Below are 17,610 nucleotides of genomic sequence, written 5' to 3'. Positions count from 1 at the left end.
CCGTTCCCCCACGCCCCCCTCAGCATGTCCATGTCTGGCCAACGTGCCTCCACTCCCCATGCCCTCTGCTCTGTCCGGAGCCAGAGTGGTGAGATCTATGCAAACTCCTGACTAAGAATTTACTGGTGCGTTTTAGTTATTGACTCAGGCCTGCTTTGAATGTGTTATGTATACGTTCAAGCGTACTACGCAATACACAAATAATGGTCTTACTAAACCCACAAAATGTAAAACTGGTAGAGTGACTTTAATAAAACATTTGCCCTGTGTAATTATTTGCATTGTTACACATTTTTCAGATTGAATTCTGTCAGATCTTTTTTGTTTTGCAATAAGAAGGATCCGGAAAGAATTAAGAGAGCACTGCACCTTTTTCTTTCCTTTCTAAAAAAGTTGAAAAGGAAAATTTGTAGTGAGGAATAGAAGGGTTCAATTTGCAGTGGTCTCTTAATTTTAACCTTCCTTTTCAGATTTTCTGGAAAGGAAAGAAAAAGGTGCCGTGGTCATACAGATGTTATAATATATAGAGTCCAAATTTAAGGTCTTGTTTTCATGCAGCAAGACAATAATCCAAACACACAAGAAAGTCTACAACAGTTGAACTAAAACAAATTAGAAGTGGAAAGGGTTAATCAAAGTCCAGACCTAAATGACATTGAGATGTTGCAGCAGGACCTGAAACAAGAAGATCATGCTCGAAAACCCACAAATGTCAACGTGTTAATGCAATTTTGCAGAGTGGGTCAAAATTCCACACTGGCATTGTGAGACTGATGAAACTTTTGGTTGCAGCCATTGCTACTAAAGGTGGCATAACCCCTTTTTTAGTCCGAAAGGAGGATTACTTTTTGTAGCATAACTTCAATAGAAAATAGATATATTTTTGTAATTGAAAGTTAAGATCTTTAGGCAAAATCTGTTAGATAAAAATTGACCTGAGTGAACAAACAACACAACATTTTGATACCTGTCTCTTTCTGATTTTTGATTCCAATGTTACACACACACACGCACACACACCCTCGTCACTCATCAAGGCATCCTGAGCATGCAGATATATGTGGAGGTGAGATAGATCAGCTCCAGACTGATCTCTGGCCCCCTTATCTTCCTGTCCCCAGCCGGAGCAGATTGCTTTAACCTCACTCATTCACTCCCACCCTAGATGGGCCGCTATCAGGCCCAGCAGAGAGAACCCAGGCCTGGGTAGAACACAGCCGGGTGGCTCCCTGTCTGCTCCTCTGACTAACTGGCAGGCCATGATTTGTTCCACATGAGAGATAAGCCAGCCGTGTGCTGAGGCTGAACGTGCCACTTAAAAGACCCTGGGTCTCTGTGATCACTAGTGCCCTCCCCCCCACCCCTTAACCCCTGACCTACCTCTCTTTCTCTTGTCTGTCTCATTTTCTCTTTCCCTTTCTCTATTTTCAGCTGCTGTCTGTGTTTGTTCCCTGTGCCTCCAGTCAGTTCATCTGTCCCTCTTTCTAAAATACTGATTATGGACATAAAGAGTGACATCATTTATATTTTAAATTATATTTTATTTCATATAAAAACAAAACAATAAAAAATAAATTAGATATTTCTAAAATAATTATCTTGAGGAAAAATGTTTAAGAACATTGTGATTGTTACAGTTGTATTGGAAGTACATACATGGAATGTCATGCAGTTGACCCTGATGTGGAATATTTTTCAGATCCAATTCTTGATGTTGAAGGGTTGTTCTTGTGATAATGCTTTGGTTTTTAATCGGAGGTCATACATTGGTATAGCTGCCTTATAGGGAAAACATTTTAGTCATTTGAGACAAAATGCAAAAAAAGAAAAAAATGCTTCTAAAAATGAGTACAAGCAAAATCAATAACTAGACAGTAGGGAAATGAATGTAGGCCAGAAAGTAGTCATCATCACTGCCCAGGGCTACCTGTGTGGACATTAACCTTTGCTTTTCAACCCATAACATCGCTATCGTTATACTGAAAATACCTTTACGTTATCTGTGTGCATAACAGCTCAAGGCGGTATGGCTGAGAAGCGTTGCTGAAACATCGGGCTGGTCTAGAAGATTCCAGGTGAACCCTTTGCATTCCCTAGATCTCTCCAACGGTAACAGCGCCTCAGAATTAGCATGTGTATATTAACAGACTGTAGCAGGATAAAGATGGGCATCAGTGGGAGCCAGGCATTAACATAATAATAAGGGACTCTTCATTTGCACACAGACCCAGGCAGAGGGCCCACCCGACCCTGTCTGTCCCCACAGTCACACCCATCAAGACTGCCAAAAGCACTATTGTCCAGGCGGGGCCTCTGCCTGTACCCCTGCAACACACTAGGCCTGGTTAAAGGGTTACCGGGGGAAACAAAAGAGGAGGATTCTCCCATTTGAAATCAATCACACTGGGCCTTTCACATTCACACATTCAGGTCCAGTCCTTTCTATTCATACAACACTGACAGTAGAAGCTGTTCTGCTCCCCCGTTCTCCCCACACTCTCCTGTATTAAACTGTATTCTTCTCTTTCAGGGCCTGGACCCTGAGACCATACTGTTCTTACAGTTAGTTTATGTATACAACAATTGAAAGCATAAGGGATTGGGAGTCCTAAGGGCTTTGACCGATTGGCCTCAATGCCATGCAAAGGCCAGAGCTGCGTGCAAACAGGGGGCTGAGGGTGTCTGATTAAACGGAATGAGAATCGCAAGGACGTTTTGGCCGTTAAAACCCCTTGAATACGTTGTTTCTTTCTTTATACCGCAGTAGAACACCTTCATTTTTGTATCATTTAGAATAATTTATAAAAGCTAATTGTCTTTTTGTGATATGTACATAAAATATTTTTATATATTCACAGGAAATCAAAAATCGAGGCACTTTGCTGCCTCACTAGCAACTTTTTAACACAAGAGATCCTGAGATTTCAGACAATTTTAAATAGCAAAATGTAAAATAATCTTATATATATAGAGAGATTTATATTTAACAATCAGTTTCTCTGTTTTTTCATAGCAAAATAAATTGTTTTTGTTAAAAAGTCTTTCTGGTATGAAACCCAGTTTGGATACTGTTCGGATGTTAGCTCAGATGAGTTTGAGGACAAGACCATTGTCCATTCTCACTGGATAGATCCGAATACAAAAGAGTACTTTTACTGTAAAAAACCCCAAACCAGATGAGAAAGAGAAAGAGGCAGTCTTTAGATGACCAGGGTTCAACAGTGCCATGATTTGAGACAATGTCTTTAGGCACAGTGCCAGAGTGGACAGCCCAAGTACCGCTTTTCATGCATTTTTCTCCTCTGAGCCAGATGACTCCCGTTGGAGCTGCTTTACCGTAGTGCCGTTTTCAGCTCTATCCGAGAATGCACGTCGTGGTAACCCTGAAGACAGGGGTCGGTAGACAGGGCATCGTGGGTAAAGACAGAGTCATTGTCCGACGAGCAAGAGCTGGAGGTATCTTCGCATGACGGGGAGTACTGTTCAAAGGGTGTCGACAAGTCCAGGTACTGAGAAAAACAAGGAGCAACAGTGACATTTGGCCTTTTGACATGTCTCACACGGGCATTCTAGTGGAGACGGTGCATTGAAAAACCCAGATAGATGTGCTTTCTTGACCTACAGGGTTTCTTAAAGTTATAAACTAAACTACAGCTGGAACAGTCTATTGCGACAGGACATCTGCCTGGCAGATTGTGTGTGTGTGGGAGTGTGTGAGACTGTGTGTGTGTGTGTGTGTGTGTCTGTAAGCTAACGGGTGTCCCAGACACCTACCTCATCAGAAATAGACAGCAGCACTCTGTCCAGTTCTTCCACCAGCTGTTTGAAGGTAGGTCGTTGTGTGGGCACAGCATGCCAGCATTCCCTCATCTTCATGTAGCTGCATACACACACACACACACACACACACACAGACAAACACACAGAAGGACAGGATGAGTTTCTTCCAGGGCTTTCACACACATTCAAATTTAGCTCAAAGAAACTGAAATACAAAACATATACTCAGACAGTAAACGTCTTGCTCACTGCCTCTTTGTTTTCGCAACATAGCAATTAAGTGCCCGGGTCAGGTCGGGAGCTTCAGGAAAGACTCTCCACTCACAGTTCGTGCGTGCAGTTGGAGGGTTTGTCCATGCGGTGGCCTTCCTTCAGGAGCTTGAAGAGCTCTTCCACGGGGATGCCGGGATACGGTGAGCCGCCCAGCGTGAAGATCTCCCACATCAGCACCCCAAACGACCACACGTCACTCTGGTGCGTGTAGACTCGGTCGAACAAGGCCTCCGGTGCCATCCACTTCACGGGCAGACGACCCTGCGAAACACACCCAGAAACCCCAGTGAGTTTCCGGAACGGCGTCAAACCGCAGAACGGCGCAGGTCTGTCCGTCTGGGTTCAGGAGGCGGGCCACAGGAGGCGGTGAGGCGGGATCACTCACGTTGGTGGTTTTCTTGTAGTAGTCGATCTGGTGCACCCCTCTCGCGAGGCCGAAATCCGCGATCTTCATCACGTTGTCTTCCGTGACCAGGACATTTCTGGCTGCGAGGTCTCTGTGAATGCACTGTAGAGAGAGCACGGGGAGACACCAGACCAGTCAGGAAACGGAGTTTGGTGTTACATGTTTATGAATCCTACATTTATTATCCTACATCTAGAGTTTTGCAATTACGTGACCACGCCAACAATACGGTTTACTGTTTTTGCAGTTGTTATGTAAAGCCAGATAGGATCGACATATAAATTATTAGCTTTATGTTTCTAAAATTAAAAGACACGGTCTTAAGTCAACACGAAGCATCCAATTTTAACTGAACACACCAAATTAAATGAACTTTATATAGATCCAGAGGTTTAGTCGAAATCGACTCCTTAAAAAACAACTGTTTGCCGGATTTGAGTGGATGTCATTACGTTTATTTTGGTTTTCATTTGAAATAGACATGGTATTTGGGGATTGGTGGAAATGAGAAGGCCCGGGTTTTGCGGGGGCTCTGTAATGGTGGGGTGCTTTTTGACTGCAGCTGTAGCAGGCCACAGAGACCGAAACCCGATGCCAGGGCCCAGACACAGCTCTGCGGCTGTTTGCTAACAGATTTATGGCTGTGCTAAAAAGGACAAAGCCCACTGTGGCAGGCAAGACGAAGGGATGGCGGGAGGGAGGGAGGGAGGGATGGATGGAGGGGTAAACAGACTCAACCAGCACTCCACTGTGGAATGCCAGGATGGTGTGTCATACAAAGGGCGTGTTGATAGGAAAGCGCAAGCAAGTAAATGAAGAAGCTTGGCTGTATTTGGACAAGGAGGAAAGGGAGGAGGTTGTCACTTGCTCTTACTTGTTTGCTAAACCCCTTCAGGCCAAAATCATTCAACAGAGAGCCAGGTACAGATTTTAAACCTAATCAAATCCATGTGGTTCCATCCATTAGCTTACCAAGGCCCTTATGCCCAAGGTATTGATTAGAAAGCCAATTGCATAACACTGATAGCAGTAGAGGATATAGGATATTCACCCAAATCTGGGACATGCTGAGAGATTCTTATGTCTTGACCAGTACTGAGAAAGCAGACAAAACTTTCCCAAGAGATGCAGTGGTGTGTCTCGTTCAACCGACCTGTCCACCAGTATAAACTGTAATAGCAAAGCGATGTTTTTCAAACAGTTGAAATGCACATACATTTCCCTAATGTTCAAGATGAGGCTGTTATTACATTTCTACCTGAACCTGCAGGAACATCCTGTTCATTATTAAAAGAAAATGATTAGTGAAAGGTAGATTGTACTAACACAATGTTTCTCTTTTTATTGTAACATTGTGTGTTGATTTCACATGGGTTATCACACTCCTAGATTTGATTGTATTAATAGAATGTTTCTTTTTTTATTGTAACATTGTGTGTTGATTTCACATGGGTTATCACACTCCTAGATTTGATTGTATTAATAGAATGTTTCTTTTTTTATTGTAACATTGTGTGTTGATTTCACATGGGTTATCACACTCCTAGATTTGATTGTATTAACAGAATGTTTCTTTTTTTATTGTAACATTGTGTGTTGATTTCACATGGGTTATCACACTGCTAGATATGATTGGAGGGTAATTGTTTTACTTAGCCCAGAGTTGATATCAAACCAAATCTGATAGGCAAACCAAACCAACTCCTAACCCTAATTGTAAGGTATTTCTTACTTTATAATAAATAAATAAACAAATAAATATATAAGAATTAAATATATATATATGCGCAATTGTTGTTATTGTGGGAACACATTGTTTTTCTAATCAGATCATATTTTATTACAAAACAATCCTGGCCCTACAGACTACAGAAAATTATTTAATCTTCATAATTGTACTGTAAAACTAAACTAGTTGAGGGTCTTCACACAAAGACATAATCTGACTGGACCATCCCAGAGTTCAGTTTGCCTCATGGAGGATTGTATTGTCTATGCCTTGGTATCTGTAATAAAAATTTGACTCACACAGTATGTCACCGATTATGTATTAATTTATTAATTCCATTAAATCACCTAAAGGTTTTGATATAAATCAAATATGATCACATCCTCATGTCTTAAGAACACAAATGGCTCAGGCTATAGATAAATAGCACAGGCAATTAACGACCAGATGGGATAAGCCTACCTGCAGTTGTTTTTATGAGCACACCGATCAATTTCAAGCACAGAATAATTGTGCAAAGATTTACAGAAAGTAATCTACAGACATGAAAATACACCCTTATTAATAATTCACACGTGGTTGTCAGTTGTTATATTATTTCATTATTGGGACAGGTTGCATATTTCAGTTGTGTAATATTCAGATGAAAATAAGTTTTTGCCTATTCTTAACGTCTGAATTGATATTTAGGGTCAGTATGAGAATGTCCCACTGCCAGGCACAGTAAAGGGTAAAGCGAGCATATGACATCAATTCAAATGGTCATTTACATTTAATCAAATGATTTAAGTGGTCAGTTGTGCCCAAGACCCAACCGATACGTAACTTCTGGTTTTGCATAAGCCTCACAACACTGGAGAGGGGAAGGGGGCGGCCATGTTGGACTTAACTTGCTTAACAAGCAATGACAGAACTACAGATTTCTCACCTCGCCGACTCAGGGACTCAATCTCGCAACCTTAACTGGTGGGGGATACCTCGAGAAAACGTGCATGTGAAAAGGACCATGGTAGGGCACGCGGAACCAAGTGCTGCCCAAAGCCCTTAGGACATACAGAGAACTCACCCTTTTGGAGGCCAGGTACTCCATGCCACGGGCCACCTGGTAGGCACAGGACAGCAAGTCTTTGAATGTCAGCTGCTCCTCGGGCACTTTGGTCACATCGAAGGTGTAGTCCATGCCAGGCGGCCGGCGGGCCCGCAGGTATTCCCGCAGGCTGCCTTTAGATGCATACTCCACCAGCACATACAGAGGACCTGTTGGAAGAGGGGAGGAGGTTAGGGATGTAGTCCACGGCTGGTGATGCCTCGCTGAGCAGAACTGTGCCACGTGAAATGATTGGTTGTGAACACGGGTCTCAAGCTCACCGTCTTGTGTGCACACTCCCAAGAGGTTAATGATATTCTTGTGCTTGTCCATCACCTTCATCAGCTCCATCTCTGATATGAGATCTGCCAGGTCTTTGTCTGTGGCATCATCTAGTGAACAAGCGGGACACACATTTTGAGTCCTAGGATCACATCTTGAAACAGCGTCAAGAAGTCATTGTCCCGTCTGTCCTATAAACTCGGTGCTTCATTAGTACCTTTGAGCATCTTAACGGCCACAGTGGAGACGTTCTCCTGATGGTCCTTGTTGATCCCATAGGCTTCAGCTCTGACCACCTGACCAAAGCAACCCTCACCCAGGGGCTTCCCCAATGTCAGACTGGAGACGGGAAGGACAATGGTAATCAGTACAGTGAAGATACATGCAATTCAACAGAATCCAAAGGCAATATTTAAGACGGAGACGCTCAATGGCTGACTCAACCGCCATTAAATCACAACACCAAAACCCCTAAGCAGACCAGGAAGTCAAAGCAGGACTTACTTCTCCCTGGGAAACTCCCAGTCGGGGTCATAGGGGAGTTCAAACTCCATGACTCCAGCAAGCATGGGGGAGCAGCTGGAAGACAGGCGGGCCACTCTCATCAGAGATGCACTGGACTTCCCTGAAGAGTTGGACTCCACCGAGTACTGCCTGCGAAGGGGGAACTTGGAGAGCTTCTGCACAGGAAGGACATCGAAGGGCTCTCTGCTGGGGTTGACTTGCATCCGACACAGCACCACGATCACCACGGCCATGACAAGAGCCAGGAAGCCAGACGCGTAGATGATGATGTCCGTGTACCTGGTCTCTGTGAGGTCCTCGTCCGCCGCGTCCTCTTCTGTGAGAGGAAGAAGATAAGAAAACAAGAACGGGATCGGGTTAGACACAGCAGACAGTTTGTTCCCCCCGGGCTCTGTGTCACCCACGGCTGCGCCTGAGGCACCAACGTACCCGAGAGGACGGTCAGCCAGGCCGACTGATAGGAGAAGCCGATGGAGTTCCCGGCCAGGCAGGTGTACTCTCCTGCATCCTCCATTGTCACCTTGGTCAGGTGGAGGACTTCCACCTCCGACATGTTTAGGCTGCCTGTCTTCAGTATCTGAACATAGGGAGTCCCGTCTGGGCCGTAGCGGCTGCCGTTCCTCTCGATGTGCTTCAGCCACTGGATGTGGGGCTGGGCGTCGCTGTAGACCTTACAGAAGAACTGGACATCGGTGCCTACCACCGCGGTCGTGTTGGCGGGCAGTCCGGCTTGCAAGATGGGCCTGTGCGGGGAGCGTTCTGGAGACGGGCGGACAGTGGAAGAGAGGATGGGGGAGAGTGTTAGTACCCCTGAACGACCTGAGGATTCCCTCTTGCCTGGATAAAGAGTTTAAAGTTCAGCCAGGGACACAGCAAGAAGGAGATTCCTCTGTCTAATGGAGCACAACTAAGCTGTCAGATGTACTCTGGTAGGCCTGAAATATCCTGGCCATTAAAGTAAATATTCATTGAAACAAGAATATCTCCAGAACGGTCCTATTTGTATATTAAATGGGGTGTTTTCCGAGGCATGGAGTGAAAGGCCATTGACAATGACCCGTCTTAATCTGACTGACTGGGGAAGGGACCGATAAGCAGACAGCATCTCTCACATCGAACGCCAGCCAGCCTCAGTCATTCTGACTAATTGGTTTCGTTAGGGACTTTCTTTTCTAGCCAGGCCTGCTTTGAAGTCGCTGCCCCCCGTCGAGCGAATGGAGACAGCCGTTGACCTCACGCCGGACGGCAGAGCCACCAAAACAAACTGGCCAGTCACAGGTCAGCGGGAAAAGTGGTCAGGATGCCTGGCCGCCCTCTCTCTCTTCTACCCGGCACGGCTGACGCCAGCCCACCACCCCCCCCCCCCCGCCAAAACACCTACGCCTCCCCCTTTCTCTACTGGCTAAATATTGACCGCCTCTGTGCCTCTCTCTTTACATCTTAAATATCCCAGCGGACGTCTAAAGCCCCGGTGTTGGTGCTGGGTGAGTCGTGGCGCCGCAGTGGGCCAAGCCTCCCTGGCGGCTCCGGATCTGTCCTCCCTCTGTTAGAGGTGTGCACTGGGGCCTCTGTGTTCCTCTCTGTGTTTTCCTGTCTAGCGAGACGCCACTGAGGGAGAGCACTAGGACGTGACGGTAACGAGTCATGACGTGCTAACCGTCACGGGCCGCCGGTGGCTTTGCGGGGAGACGGGCCTGTGTCTAGATGTCTAGAGAAGGGTGGTGGCTGCTGTATAGGACGCCACTCACCCGGAGCTCCAACCAGCTTCAGGGGCCTTATAATGAGGTGAACCATACTGTCAGTCAAATGGGCGCAGCCGCCGTTACAGGCTGAATTGGAGTATTGTGGAGGGAGTTCATTTAGCTCATTTCCCTTGCTTGTCCCTCTTGGTTTGGGAATCTTTATTGTGTAAAGATCATTTTCTTATGCTGGGTGTGAGTGGGTGTTCTTACCCAGAACATCCAGGAGGTAGCTGTGCGCAATGGAGCCGTATCTGTTTTCCACCAGGCAGGTGTAGTTCCCACGGTCAGAAGGCACCACACTCTCCATCACCAGGCTCCAGTGCTGATGTCTCAACTACAAAAGGACAGAACAAATGCCTTCCAAATTAGTTTCAAATGGATTGTCTGTTATTACATTTCGTTCTACTGGATACAGGTACAGTGGTTTGTCCTTTGGAAGTGCTAGTGTCAATAAATTCACAATGATCCTTGCCCGTTTAGACTAAATATCAGGTATCAGGGTGCAAGCCGAAATATCTAGTGGTTATGCGCCAGTAAATAACACCACAATCATTGTCTTTCAGCCTCTTCACGCTCCTTCTCTTCTGTTCTACCCCCCCACCCTAAACACACTTCTGCTGTCTTCACCCATCCTTTCGTAACGGTCTTACCTTGATCCCTCCAATGCGGTGCTCTCCCCTGAACTCCCGTCCGTTTTTCAGCCAGCGGATGGAGGGCAAAGGGCTGCCCATGGCTGGGCAACGGAACTTGACCGTGTTCCCCGCTGGCACCGCGTACAGCTTCTTCTCCATGCGCTGGGTATGAGTCCAGTGGGGACCTCTTGTGGAGTAGACGTGGTCATTTTCAATCTCAGCCGACGTGTCTTCTAGGCCATTGTCCTCGTCGTCGTCACCTGAGCCCAAGAAGTCTGAGAGAAAGGCACGAAGACACGGTTAACAGATATTACACAGTGAGCTTAAACAACAGAATTCGAACAAAATAACCGTTAAACGACACTGGATCCTACATGCATCCTAAGATGTGTCCGATTTTAAGATCCAGGCCTCACCTGCTACACTGATGGTGAAGTTCCTCAGGGGCTCCTTGGTTCCACGGAGAACACACAAATAGACCCCAGAGTCCTCGTAGGTCACGTCTGTGATCTCCATAATGCCACCGCGGATCTGGATACGAGCAGTGTGCAACACCCGGGCTCCCTCCTTGTACCAGTGCACTCCTCCTGGACGGTTGGTGTCGCAGCGCAGTTTGAGGACATCCCCTGGTTCCAGGAGAAGGTGCTCAGTGGTGTCCTCGCTTAGGTCTTCCAGGACATCTTCAAGGACAACAGTGGAACAAAGTATTGGCACACACATAAATGTGTCACACGCGCATGCACATTCTAAAACGTTTGGCCATCCCCTGAACTATGACCTTTCAACTCTCGCCCGTAATCCTACCGACCTTTATACAGAGAGGTTGAAATTTTTTCTTGTTTTGTTTGTCATGGGTCACTGTGGGAGTGAGAGCAAGCTAGCTACCAAGTGAACAGAGAAGACTGTAGCTAATGAACATGTTATAGCCTGACAGTGAACGACCCTCCATAAACAAATCCATGGGCTGGCTTTGGTTCAGGGGGCAGTCTAACAAGCCGACTATGAGTCCCGTTCCTGCACACCAAACAGGCTAATACAGGCGGCCCCTGTCATCCTCTTTTCTGTTCTCTCCACTTCAAAGTGCAATTACCTGCTGGGATTTCAATGGCCGAACTCTGGTCCAGGGAACGAGAGATCAGGGTCCCTACAGAGAATACAAGGCATACAGTGAATTGACGATGAAATGATGATGAATACTAATATCTACTGTTCTTAGTTAATAATTCCAATTAGTACATGATTACACAATATGGCATTTTGGTGATTCTTAGGCCCCACGCAACATGGATACAACCTCCCCTGGGCATACAGTTTAATCCTCAACATTCAGACAATAAGCACCCATGACTCCCAAATGTATAATACCTGATTTACCACAGCCTTTTGCCAATAAGCCTCTCAAACACAAACAACGTGGTTTACAATCCACTCGAAAGCACAAGGCAATACTGAACGGGAAACATCCCACAGCCAAATGAACAAAGATGAGTGGGACGTTTACCTGGTAGAACCTGTAGCCAGGCAGACTGCATGGACTGTGTCTGATGTCTGGCGTGTGTGTCAGTCTCAGCCATGCAGATGTACTCCCCAGCGTCCTCCAGAGACACGTTGTCCAGAGACAGAGTGTTCACCTTGGAGATGTTGCTCTGCAGGGCTGTGAGCGCCCTAAGGTACGGCTGGCCCTCGGCTCCCAGACGTTCTCCGTCTCTCTTCAGCCACTGGACCTTGGTGAAGGCCGGACGGTGGACCTTACACAGCAGCTTCACCTGCCCCCCCACCACTGCCGTGGCGTTCTCCGGGTAACCAGGCAAGATGAGTGGCCGAGACCCTCTCATGTCTATACCGAGAGAAGAGGGAGAGGAGCTGTGAGGACCGTGAACTCCCACTGGTTTCACTTCGAATCTAAACGCTTCAGTAGAGGTTTGTGTTTCTCCCATTTCTCGGCAAAGCCCATGTCTGAATGCAAGCTGCCTTGTTGGTGATAGAGTGCACAGATAAACTTGGTGGCTAACGTGTCACGATAAGCGTTCCCCTGTCCCCTCGGTCACACCACTCAAAAGTGCAATTCCAGGCCAATTTTCTGTCTGATTGCTTCCTGGAGCCCCCCTCAGTCGGTCAAAAGGCAATCTGTTCCCCCTGCTTGAAGAGCTGCTCTAAAACTGCTCCACACCAGGCAGGCGAAGGTGAAGGGGGAGTTACACAGGGGAGAGCCAGTCTACTGAGTCAATGGTGAGAGAACAACAGTTCACTGTGTACTGTTCCAGCTGATACATAATACCAGCATTATGCTACAGAGGCAATGGTTTAAACCCTAGCCCTAACCCTAACCCTAACCCTAACCCTAACCCTAACCCTAAACCCTAACCCTAACCCTAACCCTAACCCTAACCCTAACCCTAACCCTAACCCTAACCCCAAGATATGTATTTTTTATTAATTCTTGCATTGCCATGATCGTGTACTAAGATCAAATGTCATTCGGACAGTTGAAAGTTGTATAACACTGTAATTCATATCATATACACAGTCCACCGAACAAACACCATTCATTTGACTATGAGCTCGCAGTTACTTTGTCATCCTATCCCACGTTATCACTTCGCGGTACACAACAAAAAGAGCCACTTTCTGTGAAGCCTGGAGAGGCAACATTCCCCAGCAAGCACACAGAGCTATGCTAATGAACTTGTGAGGATTCTGAGCGGCCCATGGCCTTCATTTGAACTCAAAGCAGAGTGTGAATAGTCACCCTGTGTCGAGGAGGCAAACACAACACAACACAAAACGTTTCACTGGTGTAACCCAACGGGCAGGGGGGACTACGCCGGGTTTGACCATCAGATGCACTCGTCTCTTTCATGACTAGAGTTCCTTTAGGGGTGAATTCATGTTACACCATTGTTTGTTTCTTTTCATGTTTTTTTCCCCAACTTTTTTTTCATCTTCCTGTTTTCTCAGATATACTTCTGAGCATTTGTATGCTTCAATTGACAGAGACAGTGAGGACCGATAGAGCAGAGAGTTTTTAGCTGAAAGAGCAGGGCTGGATTTGAGTGCATTCTGCAGCACTGTGTGGGCAGTGTTGGACCATCCTATGCTTTTTATATTGCTTTGCAACCTTCCCCGATTTCATCATATCCAGTTGTATCCTGTCTCATTGCAAAACCTCCCAATGGAGTTGCTGCTCATCTTCCTCCTAGGCATTTGGCTGGGCAATTCGCCTTACCACTTGCCATGTAGTGACAAAATCAAGGCTCAAACCTGGACTGTGACGGTCAGCTTGGTAGTACAAAAAAGTGCCTTAGTGCTGTACCATTTGGGACGCCTGTTCATAACTTAGTGAGACATTTGAAGATATAAGTCTTTCACATTGGCATCCTTTCTCCAGCACCAGTAAGGATATGAGAACCAATTTCTGTACTGCTATTTGGTCAGTAATCAACTGCATCTGAAGTCGCAGCGGTAATACCACAGCTGTGTCGCTTACAACACGTTAGGAGAGCCACGTGATTAACCAGTCAAAATCCAAAGCATCCTACATTGCCAATGAATTCGATTTTTGTCATATGTTAAATAAATGAACTCCACAGGCGAAGCTCGAGTGCAAGCTGCGCTGTTCTGCGTTAGCACACCAACGCCTTGTGCTAACCCGCAGTATGTTTGGGGCATACGTTTGACTCCTCTGAGAGAACTATCACCAATGTCATCCTGCAACCGCGCTCAAAGACTTCTTGACGGCTGCCTTTGTTCCCCCTCTCCTTGCCTCTCTTTTTTATTTTCTTGGTTGGTAACTGAGTAACTTTACTGAGCTGTGTTGCTGTGATGAATTATGACTTTTGTCCAATGAGTTAAATGTTTTCTAACTGGGACAGCCGGTCTGCCGTTTTAAGAGCCTGCAGCCACTATGCAGACATCATAACGGAACATACAGCTGAATGGATGGCTGTGGCAGGTAATAAATGAAGATGGGCGTGTGTTTGTGAAGCATCAATAGAAGCCCCACCCACCCTCCCCTCCTCTGCCCCCGGCCTTCTTGGCTGGCAACGGGCCAAACACATGTACACTTCCGAGCCTCAGGGCTTGGAGGGATCGAGTAGCATGGTTTACGGCACCAAAAACACTGAGGGCTTTTTCCCCCTCAACCCCCACCCCACCCCAAAATTATTATAACCTTTCTCCTTCCTGTCAACTTGAATTCGACTGGATGAAACCTTTCCAATGGCTCGATTCTCTAGTATAGAAAGACAAACCTGTTCAATAAAAAAAAAATCAAAGTCCTTGTAGCAGGTTTATTTAACTGTCTGATCATTTCTGAACAACCTGTTAAGCTGTGTAGTATAGACTTGAGGGATGTATTTTAAGATGTTGAGAAGCCTCCCTTAGGGACAATTCAACCTGTTTTCCATTAGCGAATAATTCTTAAGAGGGATTTGGATGAGTCAGCAGAGGAAATAACTTAGAAGGCCGAAACAGAAATGGCAAGATTGATAACCATACCTTTTGTTTTTCCTTCCTCTGACCTCATGGCCTTGGCCAGGAGTCCAACAGTCAGACAGAGTTTAATGATGCAGACCGTGTTGAGATTCACCATCTTGCAGATGTTTGTATATGTGTGATAGCAAAAAAGAAAGGGTTGTAACCCTGGCTTCACACACCAATTCCGAGCATTGGAAAACTCAACACACACCTCAAACTGGATCTGGAAAGACAACAAGACAGAATTAGTTGGTCATTGTGTGAAACTGTAGTATGTGATTCCACCAAGCAGCGCTGAACTTTTTTGTGGTGCCCTATATAGTCTTCTGAACAGAACTACACTATTTTTATGATTATTTAAAGTGTATTGACTGCACAGTCACTGCTTATTGTCCACTGTCTCCTGCTTCATGAATAACTGCAACCCGTGATTATGTGACTGTTCCTACTATCAGGAACAACAGCAACGAACGCAGGAAATACTATAGGCCTATATTATTACTCCTTATGAGGACAACAACAATTTTTTCACTTGACGGAAATTTGTTGTTTATTTTCATTATCGCGTGACAAGGGACCGCACTTGGCAAAAGGAACAAATCTGAATGAGCTGATTTGTCCAGATTACAACAACTGAACCCAGTCCGGCCAACTGAGCACCCGCGCCGGTCATGGCGTGCTCTATGCAGATCATGCGCATGCCGCGGTGGCTCAGGTTTTATAACGATCAATTGAACGGACCATATAATAGTATTCCTCTTGTTAGAAAAAGTTGTATTTCTGCATTTAGGCCTTGTATTATTTGACATTTTGTCATGAATTTAACAAGTTAAAGTCATTAAGTATTTTCAATATGTTAATGTAAAAAGTACAACATTTATTCGTATGTATTTAGTCTATGATTTATTTTTGTGTTAATTTGTTCGCTATCACAAATGTTCTTCTCGTGATATAGACGATGTATTCAGCTCCACTACCTTCCAACAATTAGTTCTATGAAACTAACCTGAGGAACGCCCTAAGAAATTCACAACAACATAAATATTTTTTTGCCGGACACGTTACATTTCTTACAGATATAACGACACAAATAGCACAATTGCAAACTTTCTCTAGATAAGCAATTGGACAAAAACATGTCATGTATGCCCGTATTTCCTTCACACGCTCCCTAAATCAATCAAATCGATATGACAGTGGCAATGTTGTAACTCTTCTCCGCGTAGATACTGTCACATTCAGTCTCACAATGTTCACTTGTAAACACTGAAATTGGTAGGAATTCTGTATTTCTATCAATACAAATTTACATGTAAGCTACCGATAGCCTTATCTCGAATGTACTTAAAACTCTTACATTAGTCTAGCCGAATCACATGAATTAATTTCTGAATAAATGTGTTTAGAGGAAAACATAACCAGCGGTGCAACTCTTTGGGTTAGAACGTGTAGAGTGGAGTTAATTTGGAAATAAAACTTTTCTTTCGTGTCATGTAATCTCAAAATGAAATAGACAAACATACTACCAATTACATCAAATTGATTGAAAATATATAGAAGCAAACACTATACCTTTTCTTCTTTGTTCTCAATAATCAAGCCTTAATACAGTTCGATTAGGCACCAAATTATCCTAGTTCCAGGTGAATATTGGAATATAATCTTCATGTGGGTTTCTGCCAAATCCTTTATTTTTAGGTAGGCTATACGGTAATTGTCTTCGGTGTGCGCCTTGGTGAAAACCTCAGAAACAGTCTAGTAAATGTATAAATCCATCAAAAGTACCAAAACATGAAGGACAGCTGCTCGGTGGTGAGCGTGCAGTCAATGAGCTAGCTGCGGCGCAAAGTCCACTTCAGCCTGAACAGATTGTGCTCTCACAACAGAATGAGACTCGCGCGCCCGGCTCCTTTTTTTGGGGTTCACGCTGCAGAAAGTGCTAAATCCATCGGGAGAGACTTGGGACAATTTTGCAGCTGAATATTTCCTCCTCTTGCGACTGGAAGGAACCCGGTCGGTGTTGTGGCAGAAAGAAACAAACAGATCTCCCAAAGTATAAGATGTAGTCCCTTTCGCAATAAGGATAATTGTTCAGCGTCAACGCGGCAACAATGGACCAATTGGTAAATCTTAGCGCACGATGGTTCGCTCTTCCCTTGCCAATAGTTAATTAATTTATAGCTCTAAATAGTACGCAGTACATTTCAAATCCCTCCGTTTTGATAATGCTGCGGGATAGTTTAGGCATACTGCTACGTCTCGCTGCCAATCCAACTCAACTGCACTGTGAGCGCAGTCACAACAATGGACTAAAACGAGCGATAAGGGGGAGGAGGGGGTAAGATTCTGTAACACCCACCCCCAAAACAAATCCCCTCAGAGGCTGCCGCTGCACCCTTGGTGACGAATATAAACCAATATCTCTGCCGCCTCTTCTCCATTCACCCTCAAATTCATTTTCTCTGGGTTGTGGCTCTATTAGTTGACAGGTTTTATTCAACCAGATTTAACACTTAACTATAGATTTCAGAAAATGTTCACGTAGGCTCTTAGAGTTCTAGATTTAGACCTAAATAATACGTTCTTGAGGAATAAGTCAAACCCATAATCTGAATGACAGTTAAATGTATATATCTACAGTATATATTTAGGGAGGGACCATATCTTAAAAGTTCAAA

General features: G+C 45.1%; 1 protein-coding gene across 1 annotated transcript; it reads right to left on the bottom strand.

Moving 5' to 3' along the window:
• Nucleotides 1-1,602: 1,602 nt before the first annotated feature.
• fgfr4 (fibroblast growth factor receptor 4) lies at nucleotides 1,603-17,211 on the bottom strand. Its single transcript, XM_010870944.3, has 16 exons — nucleotides 16,505-17,211; nucleotides 14,954-15,155; nucleotides 11,958-12,293; nucleotides 11,547-11,600; nucleotides 10,873-11,136; nucleotides 10,475-10,731; nucleotides 10,035-10,158; nucleotides 8,512-8,841; nucleotides 8,062-8,398; nucleotides 7,775-7,896; nucleotides 7,557-7,667; nucleotides 7,255-7,445; nucleotides 4,439-4,561; nucleotides 4,106-4,314; nucleotides 3,775-3,880; nucleotides 1,603-3,509 (listed from the first exon to the last, which is right to left on the bottom strand). Exons 2-16 carry the CDS (start codon nucleotides 15,045-15,047, stop codon nucleotides 3,333-3,335), a joined length of 2,835 nt encoding a protein of 944 aa, XP_010869246.1. The 5' UTR covers nucleotides 15,048-15,155; nucleotides 16,505-17,211; the 3' UTR covers nucleotides 1,603-3,332.
• Nucleotides 17,212-17,610: the final 399 nt, after the last annotated feature.

The sequence above is a fragment of the Esox lucius genome, chromosome 7, assembly GCF_011004845.1.
Source record: "Esox lucius isolate fEsoLuc1 chromosome 7, fEsoLuc1.pri, whole genome shotgun sequence".
Lineage (NCBI taxonomy): Eukaryota > Metazoa > Chordata > Actinopteri > Esociformes > Esocidae > Esox > Esox lucius.
The sequence above is the reverse complement of the archived record's forward strand: the minus strand, read 5'-3'. Positions and strand labels throughout refer to the sequence as shown.

What these genes read in the sequence shown, in the direction of transcription:
- fgfr4 (XM_010870944.3), bottom strand. Translation starts at nt 15,047, where the DNA reads ATGGTGAATCTCAACACGGTCTGCATCATTAAACTCTGTCTGACTGTT. An exon ending in CTTCACCATCAGTGTAGCAG is followed by an intron (nt 10,732 to 10,872) that starts GTGAGGCCTGGA and finishes CCTTTCTCTCAG; the next exon opens with ACTTCTTGGGCTCAGGTGAC. An exon ending in ACTACAAGAAAACCACCAAC is followed by an intron (nt 4,315 to 4,438) that starts GTGAGTGATCCC and finishes TGTGTTTCGCAG; the next exon opens with GGTCGTCTGCCCGTGAAGTG.